The sequence below is a fragment of the Tiliqua scincoides genome, chromosome 1 (assembly GCF_035046505.1).
Source record: "Tiliqua scincoides isolate rTilSci1 chromosome 1, rTilSci1.hap2, whole genome shotgun sequence".
Lineage (NCBI taxonomy): Eukaryota > Metazoa > Chordata > Lepidosauria > Squamata > Scincidae > Tiliqua > Tiliqua scincoides.
The window spans coordinates 116,799,727-116,813,526 of record NC_089821.1 but is presented as its reverse complement, the minus strand read 5'-3'; the positions used below and the strand labels follow the sequence as shown (position 1 = coordinate 116,813,526).

Below are 13,800 nucleotides of genomic sequence, written 5' to 3'. Positions count from 1 at the left end.
CCCCATTATATCTCTGTTATTAATCTTCATTTTGAGGTTGGAAGATGCTAAATTTAGGAATGACACTGTTTGAACAGAATGTGGTGCACTGTTTGAATCATCTAGTTCCAGTGGTGGTCAACCTTTGCAGCGAGTGTGTCACAAATCAAATCCTAAATGATACATAGTGCCATCTGAGGGAACAGAATACTGTAATAAACAGAATACACAGGCAGTACCCAGGCCCCTAATATTTTGACATGATTTTGCCTCTAATTCTTCTCCAAACAGGATGAAAGAAAAGTGAAAGGGGCTTCTGTGATTGCAATTTTTGTGAGAGCTGCAATGATGAAAGCAGTCAATACAAACGTTGCAACTTTGCCTTTCTTTTTTCTTTGGAGAGGAAAAAAAACTCCTTGTGCAACACACTTTATACTTGCCATGCAGCCTCTCTAGAAACAAGGGGGAAATAAAAGGAGCTCCTCAGTGCCAATGGGGTGATTAAAGGACATGTTTGGCAAAGGGGTGGAACCCTGGTGGACTTGTGAGGCTATTTAAGCTCTGGCTCAGAAGCCAAGTGTCGAGAATTTGTGTCTTGGGGGAAGGGGAAGAGGGAGGAATTTAGAACTCCCAGTATTCATTCCCAAATCCAACCCTAGAGAATTCCAACAATACCCAATTTGTTACCACTATGGAAGTCAGTGTACAGATGATTGAAGAAAAACAAAGTCATATTAAATAAAGATGACACCCAAAATCACAAAACATGTTTAGCGAATACAGTGGGCCCTCACTACCTGCAGATTCAGGACCTGCAGATCTCACTGTCTGTGGATCCTGAACCCGTGGGTTCGCTGACATGGATCCTCTGGAAGCAACAGGAGCTTTGGAGGGTGTTGTGAGGCTGTGCATGGTCTCCGTAGGCCTCAGGAGACCTTATAAGGTGACTTCTGGTTTTTCGAGGGGAAACCGGAAGTGACGTTTTAGGCCTTTACAAAGTCTTCTGAGGCCCAGGGAGGCTTCGGGAAGTGACCTTCTAAGGCCTCCCAAAGGCCTTAGAAGGTATTTTGAGGCCCGTGGAGGCTGTATGCAGCTCCCATTGTCTCTGGAGGGTTCAAGGTACCAAGATCTGTGAATTTCATTATACATGGGTTTCAGCATCTGTGAGGTTCTGTTTCCAGAACACCTGCAGATAATGCGGGATGCAACTATAAAATATTTATTAGGATCAACTTAATTTGCATATCATAGCACTTTTCGAAGTTATGGGGTGAGGGGGCTAGGGAAACAAAAAGGGAGATAAACACAGAGGGAGTGTGGATGAAGGGTAAGAGAAAAACATAACATAATGAAGTTGTATTCACTACAAATAAGTTATGTTCTTCCAGAAAAGCCTTAGTCAAATACTGAGCAGAGCCAAGTAGTCTAGCAAATGGCCTTTTCATGTGCATCTCTGAGTACAGTTTCCTACTCTACTAACACTTGTGCCCACTAGATAACACTTGCCAAATAGAGTACACATTTCTCTTCGGTTTTATTTGGAGAACTGGAATACCCTTTCAGCCATGTACTGGTTTCAAGGCTGCTAGCACTCATGCTCCATTATCATTCATGCAGCCCATCAATACCATAGCTCACTTTCATACTAACAAGATCATCACAAGGCAAGGAAAAATACATTTAAAGCTACTAAGTCAAATGGCAACAGAGACATATATTGCATAGTAAGAGGATATTCTGAGTGAATGGAGTCATGAAAGGAAAATAATTACATAAAAAACACACACAAATGAAGATTACCTCTCGTATGTACTCTTCTTGTTCTTCCTTCAAGGTAAGTTCAATGAAAATCTGTTGGAGTTTCTCATTGCAATAGTTAATAATGAATTGTTCAAAACTGTTATCCTACAAAACAAAAATAGGCAAAAGTGCCATTGCACACAGGTGAAGGATTTTTCAGTACATCTATTCAGAGATTCTATAGCCAGCAAGAAGTTTTTACAATCCACCATTCTCCTAGATTTAGACAGTATGTACATATTCCACACTCAATAGGGATGAAGCCCATGAAGGAACCACTCTTTTACATTGAGTGCTTATTTAAAATGGAGCACTACAAGGCTTGATTCTTTTTTGACTGTGCATCTTAAGGAAACCAAAATTTCCCTGAAGATCTCCCTAATATGAAGATCTCACTGTATGTACAGTGTGCCTGTAAGAACAGGCACACTGGTATGTACTGCATAACTCCATGCATAAGCTGACAATTAAAAGCCAGTACTTTCCATAGGTTGATTATTCCCAAACTTTCCAAGTCAGGAGCAGAATAGACAGCAAAATCACTGACATGAGCAGAGAGTATTCATTCAAATACAAAAGAACCTTTTATTTAAGATAAAAGTTAAGGCCCTTACAATTTTCATGCTCCAAGAAGCATGGAAAATTGTGGGTTAAGAGCATTAACTTCTGCACCATGAAACCAAGATTTATTTTCTCCCCAAAGAGCATCCAAGGTGGCTCACAAAAACATCAAGATAAATTAATAAAATATAAAATATAAAAATATAAAATACAGAAATAACATAACAATAAACTCCTACCCACACCCGTCAAAAGCTAGGTGACATAGAAAGGTTTTTAAGGAGCAGCTCCACACAGGGGGCTGTTCACACACCCCTGGAAGCATGTTCCAGAGGTGTGGTGCCACAACAGAGAAGGCACCATTTCTTGCCGCCATTCCCTCTATTTCAGATGCCAGTGGAACTCTTAGCAGGGCCCTGCAGGAAGACCAAAAGGGAGTGACTGTACAGGAGTAGGAAGGTAACCTGATCCTAGTCTGAATAGGGCTTTGTAGGTCAAAATCAAGCACTCTGAATTGAGCTTGAAAATAAATCAGTGAAGTTGCAGGAGTGGCAGCCCTACAGAATCAAACTGCCAAGTCCTAGTAACCACACAAGTAGCCACATTTAGAGTCAGCTGCAGTTTCAGACCTACAGGATATTCTGGTGTTGTACTAGTCATAAAGTCAGTTATCTTTTCAGATGTGCATGAAATTTTGCATGACTTAACTAGCCTATATGCATAGATATCACTACTTCCTCAAAGTTAGTTCAGATCTATTGAAAAATGTCTAAATCATGGCAGTTTGAAAGCTACAAAGTCAAGCCTCAAAAAGATGGAAAAAATAAAGGCCAAGTATTGGTGAAATCATGACACATTACACTCATGCTTCTGTAAGCTGCTTTTGATTAAGCATCTCCTGAGCACACCACAAGCTCTGCCAGTGAAGCCTGCTCTAATTTAATATAATAAAGCACTGGAATTCCATTAGGTTAAATTATTATTTACTTTATTTATACCTCGCCTTACTCCCTGAAGGGACCCAAGGCGGCTGGTACAGATAGTACCTCGGTATCAAAGGGGATTTGTTCCCCAACCCACCCACCCACCCACCCCCCACACACACAGATACCAAAATCCACAGATAATTAAATTCGCTTTTTCAGCACCTTTAACCTTCCAAACATGACCTTAGCACAGCTCCAGTCATGTCTGGAGGGCATTCTGAGGGCTGGGGGGGGGGGTGTTCCACAGCCCTCAGAGTGACTCCTAAGGCCTTGGGGAGGCCTTAGAACATCACTTCCAGTTTTCAGTAAAACTGAAAGTCATGTTCCAAGGCCTCAGAAGTCATTCTGAGGGCTGTAGAGGCCAGGAGTGGCCTTCCCAGCACTCAGAATGGCCTCCAGAGGCAACCAGAGCTGTGCTCCGATTGTGGTCGGAGGCTACTGGTTGGGGCTGAATGCGGGTGGACCTGCGTTGAGCCAAATCTGCGGATGATCAGACACGACCTGTAGAGATCCTTTGCAGACATGGGGGAGGCAAAAACAAAAGGGTGGAAGAGGGAGCTATCCTCCACACAGGATGTGCTTAACCCTGTTCCCACTCAGTTTTCAAACCATTTGGTCCATTTTTAGGGATTAGACATAGCTGCCTTTTAAAATCTACATATAATGCAACATATAGATATTTCATAAAGGGTGGTTGTGGCGAAGACTCTTGCAATTCCTGAATAGTTCAAGTTAGCATTCTTACTCTGATCCTTTAAAATCAATAAGAAGTTACTGACTATCTTTAACTGAAACAAGATTGCACCCTAATACACCACTGTCCTGTGAACAAGAGTCACATTGCATGCTCTTGTCTGCTTTACTATCTGTTAGCAACCTTTATGTCCTTCTCAACACTAATGTCACCTAATCAGTTATCATCCATTTTATCCTTAGGGCAGTATGTTGTCTCTATATGTTACAGTTTACATTGGTCTTTCCTGAATTTTAGTATGTCACCACAAAACCATCTCTAAAGCTTAGCAATACGACACTATTACACACTTCTCTCCGTTCTGCATACATATCAATTTACTCAACAACTCAAGAAGTGCTGGTATGTCTAACACAGAATTTCTCACTATTGCCCTGAATATATGGAGCTATGCTGTATTTAAAGAAGAATGAGAAAGAATTAATGTGACAGAAAACTACATAAAGCTACCTATTTCTAGCATAATGGCCATGGGCAGAACTAAATTAACCTGACATCTCTCCTTGATGAGATCTGTAAGGTACATTTTGCTCTCAAATATATATCTTTTATTCCAAAACATAATGTCCTTCAAAGGATATTTGAATGTATTAGAATAATAATAAAACACAATAGAAAATTATTATACTGATTTAAAATAAACACATAAAATTATAATTTTAAAGAACTATATATAACTATTTATATAATTATAAATAACTATTTATAAAAAGGCTGACACTGCTGACCCAAATTATTTCCTTATGGACAGTGTTCTTCAAAGAGAAGACTCTAGGGTTTGAAAGTCCTATTGGATACTTTGAAGAGCTATTTGTTGTATCTTCAGCCTTTGAGAATGCCTACCACAGCAGCAAGCAAAATGTTAGGCGAGAACTGTCTTATTAGACCATGGCCCATTAGCCTGAACAATGTTAATGCTAACATTATAACAAAATCTATACAAGTTAGGGAGCAATCCTAACCCCTTATGTCAGTGCTATCCAGCACTGACATAAGGGCAATGCAGCTCTGAGATAAGGGAACAAACATTCCCTTACTTTGAGGAGGCCTCCGTGAGTGACACCCAACTGCAGGATGCAGCACATGCCCCACTGGCACCGCTATGGCAGTGCTGGAAAACACTGACATAAGGGGTTAGGACTGTGCCCTTAGGAAGTTAATTTGAAAAATAGTTCTGGTTTTGCAGGACTTTATGGGTTGGTTCACACATGTAGGATTCTAGAAATACCATAAGTCACTGGAACAGTGCACTTGTATGTAGCCATACTGCAAGCACACCTGATTTGTACAGTCCCCCCCCCCCTCCCAAGTTTGCCTGGGATTATAGGTATTTGCTCACTATATGTAAAATCTTGTGTTACAGTTCAGCTTAAACATGCAGGTTCAATGCTGAACTACACATATGCGATTTTAGGGAGTAGGCACATACAGACTGCCCTAAAAGACAAATAAAAAATACATTTTAGTGCCAGAGTTCAAAGTTATTAGTCATGCTCAATGAAGTATCAATTTTTACTTTTCCCATTCTGTCTGCGCTGCAGGCTTAAATTAACCCAAGTAACTTGGGCAGTAAAACAATGTTTGCAGTTTTTAAACTGGCACTGCTGAACCAACATTCCAGATCATTAGTCTGCCAAAAAGAATGACAATTGAACAAAGTATCTGTTTCATGAAATAGTCAAATTCCAACAATGAGGTCAAAAGAGTATTTGACAAAGAAGTCAAATACTACTTTCCAAAAATAGCTGAGTTATTAAGGAAATATTCTAATTCCTTATTAACTCAGCTATTTTTGGAAAGTAGTATTCACACACAGCCGGTGAATAACAGGATAAGCTAGTGAAATGCTTCAGTTCTCAGAGTCAGAAGAACTTCCTATAGGAGCCAATTACAGTTTGGCTTAAAGGAACACCCGTATAACTAGAAAAGGCAAAAGTATTCTCTTTCAGAATGAGGAATTCGAAGTAAGTATATGAAGCTGCAAACAAAGCTTTGAGCTATTCCACCCCAGGCAGCTGAAATCACAGGCTAGACCAGTTCTACCTTCTAGCTTCCTATACTGGAATTCCTGTGCCTTTAACAACTTCACATAAGAGGGAACCTCTCTGCACAGGCAGCACATGTCCAGTGCTACAAAGGTTTAAAAAGTTCCTTCTAACAAAATTCCCATATCTACTCAACATTGTAGCCTCACATGCTTCAAAGGTACTACCTCTAGATTGTGCAGTGGAGAAGCTCTGTATGTATTAGGGATGGAATTAGGGATGGAATTCAAAGCCAGATGGTCCGTCTCCTGCTTTCCACCTTTCTAACTACCCAACGGGGAGACTGGCATTGATGCTGACACAACTGGTACAGGATAAAGACATTATACCTTGTATGCATATGTCAAGTGTGCGTGCAACAAATACGTGCCTCATACAAGAATACTACTCAGGGTTGGCTCCAGCTCTTTCTTAAATGTACACACAATGGCAAAATCAGGTTTGCCTCTTTTGTGTGTGAAATGCCCTGAACAGAGCGAATGAACAGAGCAATGCCCTGAACAGAGCAAATGTGTTTGTCAACTAACAGAGAGTTCAGTGCATGGGTACCCACATTCCTTTGGCCACAACACTCGTGCTACTTAATCTACCCAAAATCTAACCAGTGGAGACTCTAAGCCAGTGATTCTCAACCAGTGGTACTTGTATTATTATTGACAGTATTTATATACCGCTTTTCAGCTAAAAGTTCACAAAGCGGTTTACAGAGAAAATCAAATAACTTGTACCATTCACCAGAGGTACTTGAGGTAATGTCCGGTAGTATTCATGGGACCCCCAGAACCCCACTACCTGGTAGTGAGACCAGCAATGCAATGCAACAGGTAGCAGTAGGAGGCTCAGCTCAGTAGGCACAGCTCCAGCATGCACTTTTTGTGCACTTGAAAAAACCTTCCTGTCCACCCTGAGCCTCTTATTGGTGTCTGTCATGCTGCGTCTACCCTCCCAATTTGGAAGTAACTGGCAATGACATCATCACCAGTTACTTCCGGTAGTACTTCCAATTGGTGGACCATGTGAAGTGGTACAGTGGGAACAAACATTGAGAAATGCTGCTCTAAGTAAACATGACACAACTGCCACACATTTAAATCTACCAGATAACACTTTGGAAGTGGCTGTAACTTGTTTACTATTATGCAAACATTCCATTTAATTTCTTGAAATCACTGGCTTGGAAATAAGTGCTCCTAGTATAGACTAAGCAATCCCCATATTTTTGAAAATGGGTGTAGCATTGTCAGTGAATAGAAAAGGGCGGACAGAAACAATGGGCAACATCATTAAAAAAATTTTTAGAAAATACAGCTGTTTCCCAGTATGCATGGGAGTTCCGTTCCAGGGCCCAACCCCTCCTGAGGCAAGAAGAGCTCTGCTCCCCTCACTTCCAATGGGTTCTCTAAGCCCAGCAGCGGCTGCTGGCAACTATCTGTTGCCTCTGCCAGGCTCAGACTGAGCCTTACATAGAAAAACTGCAACTTTTTTCGTAAAACCTGTAGTTGTGTTTTTTTTAATGTAAGGCTCAGTCTGAGCCTGGCAGAGGCCGGGTAAGGATGTCTGCAGCCTCTGCTGGGCTCAGAGGACCTTCTGGAGGTGAGGGGAGCAGAGCAAATTTCTAGCACGATGCACAGGCAGGCAGCCTCAACATTTTAAAGAGACTAATCAATTAGTTAACAGGAACGTTAACAGGAAGTAGGAACGTTACTTAACGTAAGAACATAAGAAGAGCCCCGCTGGATCAGGCCAAAAGCCCATCTAGTCCAGCTTCCTGTATCTCACAGTGGCCCACCAAATGCTTCAAGGAACACACTAGACAACAGACACAACCTGCATCCTGGTGCCCTCCCCTTCATCTGGCAATCAGAGGCAGCCTACCTCTACCTTGCACATACCTGCCATGACTTGTAACCCATGATGAACTTTTACTTCCTGTTAATGTTCAATTAGTCCCTTCGAGTGCTGGGCAGAGAACCAGATCTGCAAATATGGGGGGAAGCCAGTATTCTATATTACAGTACAGGGGGTTCCTGTAACACCATAATGGATGCCAGGGTTCAGAGATAGGGTTTCCTCATATCTGTGGTTTCCATATGTGGGGTGGGTTTGAATGGATCACTTGCAGATATGGTGAGACATGTATATCTACTGCCAGTTGTAAAAGAATGAAGAACTGAAGTCTTTACACAGCCAAACAAGAAAAAATTATGCTTGTAGTGTATCACAACACTATATATTTGAACTACAGCTCACAATTCTTCAGGGGTGGAAAACCACCATGATAGTTAGGATCTTTTGGATCACAGGGTGCTCTCAATAGCTGAAAGTATTTTATGAAAAAATAAAACATTGTAAAAAAAATGCTGGAGAAATAAAATTAAAAAAAGAGTTTACTACTTTTCTTAGAGAGCAATGCATACATAACTTTACTTCTTGTCCTCATCATTCTTGATCTAGTAATAGTTTCTTATATTTTGAACACACAAGGTACAAGAAAAGAAAACTGCTGAGTACCTCAAAAATTTCAAAGCCGTAGATGTCCAAAACTCCCATGACTTTCTTCCTCACTGACATCTGAGCCTAAAAAAAATTATTACTGTTATATGTTTAATAAATGAGGTTATAATAATGTCCAATTATTTTGACAGAGCAAAACTATTTCCATGAATTAAAGATCAGAAAAAGTAATGCATCATATGAATATATCTATCTTTTATCTGCTGGACAACTTCATATTACTGTGCCAGAAATTGAAATGAATACATTTTATCTTTATTATATGAATTTCAGATATTACCTTAATGCTCTCATTTATTCTGGTCACAAGCCAGGAAAATAGTCTACTGTAAAGGTTTTTTGCCAGAGCATCCCGAGCATAATAAGCCTATTAAGAAACATACAAATATTAGAAAACGTACAGAATTGTCTTGACTTTCTGTCTCTAGTGTAATCTAGAGACAATCCATGACTGCACACATTCTATGTTGGTTACAAATCTTGGCAAGACGTGCTTTATGAAAATAATACCATGCGAGAAGGGTTCCTAATAAATTGTTCTAAAAATGTCTTTCTGAAGTAATGATGTGCTACATCAGCAAAAATTAGTCTGTTACAGCAATAATTCCCAAAACAATAGTTCTTTTAGCACCTATAGGTTGCTATACCTCATTATCCACTGGGGTACCAAATCAGTGAAAAAACAGCTTTAAGACCCATTTCTGAGTTTCTTACTCCTCCATTGTCGCCCCAGAATGCACTGGTATAGATGCTATACGGCATTCAGTCACTAGTTGACATGAATAATGGAATGAAATAATTATTTAACAGTGCAAAGGTAGGAAATTGGATTTTGATGTTTTTTTCCCTTGTTACAAGACATTTAAAGGTGATGCTGGTATCATTGGTGAGTCAAATCAGTGGATGCCAAGTCAGTGGATACCAAGATCCCACCTCTATTTCTTACAGAGTTCTTTGTCCTGGCGTGATTGACAATTATCTGGGTCAGTACAAGCAGTGCATTCTGAGCCAATCAGCTTCTATTTTTGGCCTATTAGATTAACTATGTACAGACTAGCCCCCAGTATCAATCCCTAACAACAACCCCCTTGCAGATACCAAACCCATAGATATTAAGATACATGAGGGGTCCTCAGAGCAGAGGTGTTTTGAGGGGCGGGGAGGTGCACATGGCCTCTGTTCGCCCCAAAGGCTTCCCAAAGGCTTCTGAAAGACACTTCCTGTTCCATCTCTCTGGGCCTCAGAACACCTCCTGGATGCAACCAGAAGGCACTTCAAGGAAGTTTGCTGAGACATGGGACAGGAACCACAAGTTCTGAACCCACACCTGTATTCTAAAGCACCATTTCATGCAATGCTTGACTTTCCAGATTAGATACTCTGTCTTATAAGAGGTACTGCTGTAATGCTATATTAGAATGTTACATTGAATGAACATCAAACACAAATAAACTCAAAGTTGTGTATGGTGTGGAAGAATGTAGGCTCTCCTATGCATGCACAGTCAGTAGCAAGGGAAGTATTTCAGTATAGTGCAGTTCTATGAGGTAGGTGAGCATAAACGAGCACCGCAAGTGTGGGAGTGCTGATCACATGCGTCTGTCCCATGCAATCAGCTCCCTGTCAGAAGGAAACTGCCATTTAGTGGGATATACCCACACAAATTTTTCCCAAACTTGTGGTTGAGTGCATATAAGTAATCATCTAACATTACCTGAGCCACGTTTAGGGTTGTAGAGACTCTCTCTTGTTTAGCTTCAACTGTTCGGAAGCTGAAGGCTCTTTCCAGAACTGATTGATCAATGCCAGTCAGCTCACATATTTCTTTGAGCTCTACAGAAGCAAAGAATCCCAATTTAAACCTAGTTCAGTTGTTCTTATACTGGCTACATTAACTCATCAATCCTGGAACAATTTCTGAGTTAACAGACGCATAAGCTCACAGCTAAAAGACTTCAGGATTAGTGACTTAGACTGGATGCACATTTACATTCAGGATGGAGACGATGCCAAGTATGAGCTCTCCACCAAACCCATCATTATTATAATTGTTATTGGGCTAGCACTATTGCAATTGTGTAAGATCTTGCACAAGAGTCCAGACACTGCTATAACAGGTTCTACAACAGCTTTTATTCTTCTTCTTGTGCAAAAGGGTGCACAAGGTGCTATGCTAGTTGATGAGTCTCTTTTCTAAAGCAACATTCTAGAGCAGAGGTCTCCAAACTTTTTGGCATGAGGGCCACATCATGTATCTGACACTATGTCAAGTTATGTCACTATGCCGGAAAATAAATAAATAAATAAATAAATAAATAAATAAATAAATACACAGAGAACCGATGTGCTGAGAGTTTGATTGAATACAATAAGTGAGTGGGGGTGGAAGGAGGAGGAGAGCAGCGGAACAGCTGCACAGGAAGAGGGTGGAATGGGTTTTGAAAAAGCATAAAGCAATTTACAACATAAATTGCAAACCTTTTTTGGTCTTCGTTTATGTTCTGTATAATGCAGACATTTAATTTATATTTATATTCCAGGTCTCACAGCTTCTACATACAGTATATCTCATTCAGCCACTAGAGGTGCTGAATGTAATAGAAAAATTTATTTCCATTACATTGCATTACATTCAGCACCTCTAGCAGCTGAACGAGGAACATACTCATGCTGTGAGACCTGGAACTGCGTCTTTTGAGCTATTTTTAGCTTCGAGGGCTGGATAAAATCCTCCAGAGGGTCGCATTTGGCCCTCAGGCCAGGGTTTGGGGACCCCTGTTCTAGAGTAAGGTATAAAGCAGCCCTTCTCTGCGAAGCAGTCACTGTCTGTACGTGGAAGGGCACCAATATGCTGGAGTTTGGCCATCATATTGAGAGTCTCCATGATGCTTCTGGCGATTTCCAGAAATGTGGAGAAGTGTTGTAGAGATGGCAAGGTTCAGCTTAGTTACGGCCTCTTAACATTTCAGGCAATGTGAACGTGAGTCATCATTGGGAGGCTGTTTCAGCAGCATTCCTAAGGTGACTACTGTGCGCTTCAACCCCAAGTCTCAATGATCAAACAGTGAAACAAACCACCCCAAACCCAGAAACCATGATCTGAATAGAACTGCATGCAAAATTTATATATTAAAATAAATGTAAATAAGTGGCTTTCGGATCAAGTACATAAGCACCTTGCAGTCTGAGTCTATGTATGTTTACTTAGAAACATCTTATTTTGCCCAATGATGCTTGCTCTTCAGTAAGCAATTCAGGAAGGCCAATGCAAACACCCATATCATAGTACACCATAAAGGAACAATTTCAGTAATGATTAAATATTATGTATTTTTGAAAATTATCTCCAAAAACATTCATATACTGTGTTCCGTCTATTCAAAATTCAGAATAAAAATATTAAATCAGTTTTCAAAGTATAGGGAAATCATTTTAGACCAAAATGTATTACTTACCATTTTTATCTTTGATTTTACTTTCATCTAAACCATTCACTCGAGATTCAGGTTTGAATTCAATGTTACCCAGTTTTAAGACGGCTGCAACAACTTCAAAAACCGACTGTGTTTCATGGTCCATAAAGCCCACAATCTGCATGGCATTCTGAAAGAAATAAATCAAGTTTTTCCCCCCTTATTTTTATCCCACCCTTCCTCCGAGAAAGGTCCATGGTGCTTCTTCCCCTCATCTACTCCCCACTTTATTTTATCCTCACAGCCACTCAGTGAGGTAAGGTGAGGCTGATAAATTTCAACAAGCCAAAAGTCAACCAAGAGCTTCACAGTGGGCTTCAAACTTACATCTCTTCAGACAAAGTCTAACACTCTATCCATTACATCACACTGACTTTTGCCACCCATACTGTTGTGGGACCAAAATCTATGACCTTCTGCTTATTAATGCATTAGCCTACTAAGTCACAGCAATACAGCATACCAGTTCTGCATAACACAGAAGCTTTTTTAAAAGCAGAACATTCATACACATACAATTCTTGCATTAATCACATTTTTCGTTCTTATGTTTTATCAGGCAAAGTCATGAACACTTCAGACTAGTAAAGCAGGTCCTTGATCATTCTGGCTGGTTAGGAAACTGAGGACCCAATCTTATGGGCCTCTGTGCTGGTACTCCACCAGTGCTGCCGACTCCAGCTGTTGCAAAAGTGCCATAAGGCTCTCCTGTGCTGATGGAGAGGACATGATACTGAGGCCTCAGTGACAAGATGACTTGACATGGGAGTGGCCAGCAGTAAGTGGACCCGCCAGCCAGCGCTGAGTCTTTTTGGGTGGGGGAGCTCAGGCCAGAGGGAAGATTGGGCCCAGTGGGAGGGGCGTGGGGACAGCAGCAAACCTGGCTGCTGAATCCTATGCCTCCTCCCTGGCTGAAAAGCCCAACATGGGCCTCCTTGGTTCTGCACCAGCAAAATAGCTGGAGCAGCTCCAAGGAGACGCACTGTGCTGCAGATTTCCCAGCAGGTACCCCAGCCCCCTAGGATACAGCGGTGGCTATTTTGGCACCACTGCTCCTCTAGGTGATGGGGCAGCTTAGGATTGGGCTGCCAATCATTTAGAAATGGTGCAAAAGAGGAAAGTTGCAAATGTGGAACTTCAAACTTAGATTGAACCAGCACTGAACTCAGCAGAAGTGGGTCAATTCTTACCCTTACTGTTCTGAAGTTTGCAGCATCATCCACTCCATTTACTTTGGCAGAGTCCAGGCTCAAGTAGTTGTACCGACTGAAATCACGCTCCAGTTTAAGTTTGTCTAACAAAATGGAAATGCCAAGTTACTAGAAAAGTTTGCTTTCTAGTTTTAGCAATAAAAGTTAGTTATTTACAATGTGTGAATTAAAGATTAGCATAAGGCAGAAAAATAACATTATGGAGATCAATTTATTACACATGCCAGGGGTGTAAAACATAAGGCCTGCTCGCAGGATACAGCACGAAGAAGCACTTCACCCAGCCCACACAATCATTTGGCTCTCACATTTGGTGTCACCCATTCAGCAGTGCCGCTTCTACAGAAGCTTTGAGAGGAAAAAATGAAAGGAGACCTCAGAAGGCACAAAACATTACAGAGAAAGGCACAGACCGAAAGGGGTGGGGGAGGAAGATGCTACCGAGGTGCTGGGAGAACCCAATTATCATGTGGGCTA

At 41.0% G+C, this 13,800-nt stretch overlaps 1 protein-coding gene across 2 annotated transcripts in view; it reads right to left on the bottom strand.

The window, feature by feature from the left end:
* The window catches only part of MYO1B (myosin IB), a 153,809-nt gene that overhangs the window by 34,116 nt on the left and 105,893 nt on the right, over positions 1-13,800 (bottom strand). For both annotated transcript variants that reach the window (XM_066635685.1, XM_066635693.1), the window contains exons 9-14: positions 13,303-13,406; positions 12,095-12,242; positions 10,354-10,472; positions 8,920-9,006; positions 8,637-8,702; positions 1,780-1,884 (exon numbers count right to left, since the gene is read on the bottom strand). In XM_066635685.1, coding sequence (XP_066491782.1) covers positions 1,780-1,884; positions 8,637-8,702; positions 8,920-9,006; positions 10,354-10,472; positions 12,095-12,242; positions 13,303-13,406 — 629 coding nt within the window. The remainder of the gene's footprint in view (positions 1-1,779; positions 1,885-8,636; positions 8,703-8,919; positions 9,007-10,353; positions 10,473-12,094; positions 12,243-13,302; positions 13,407-13,800) is intronic.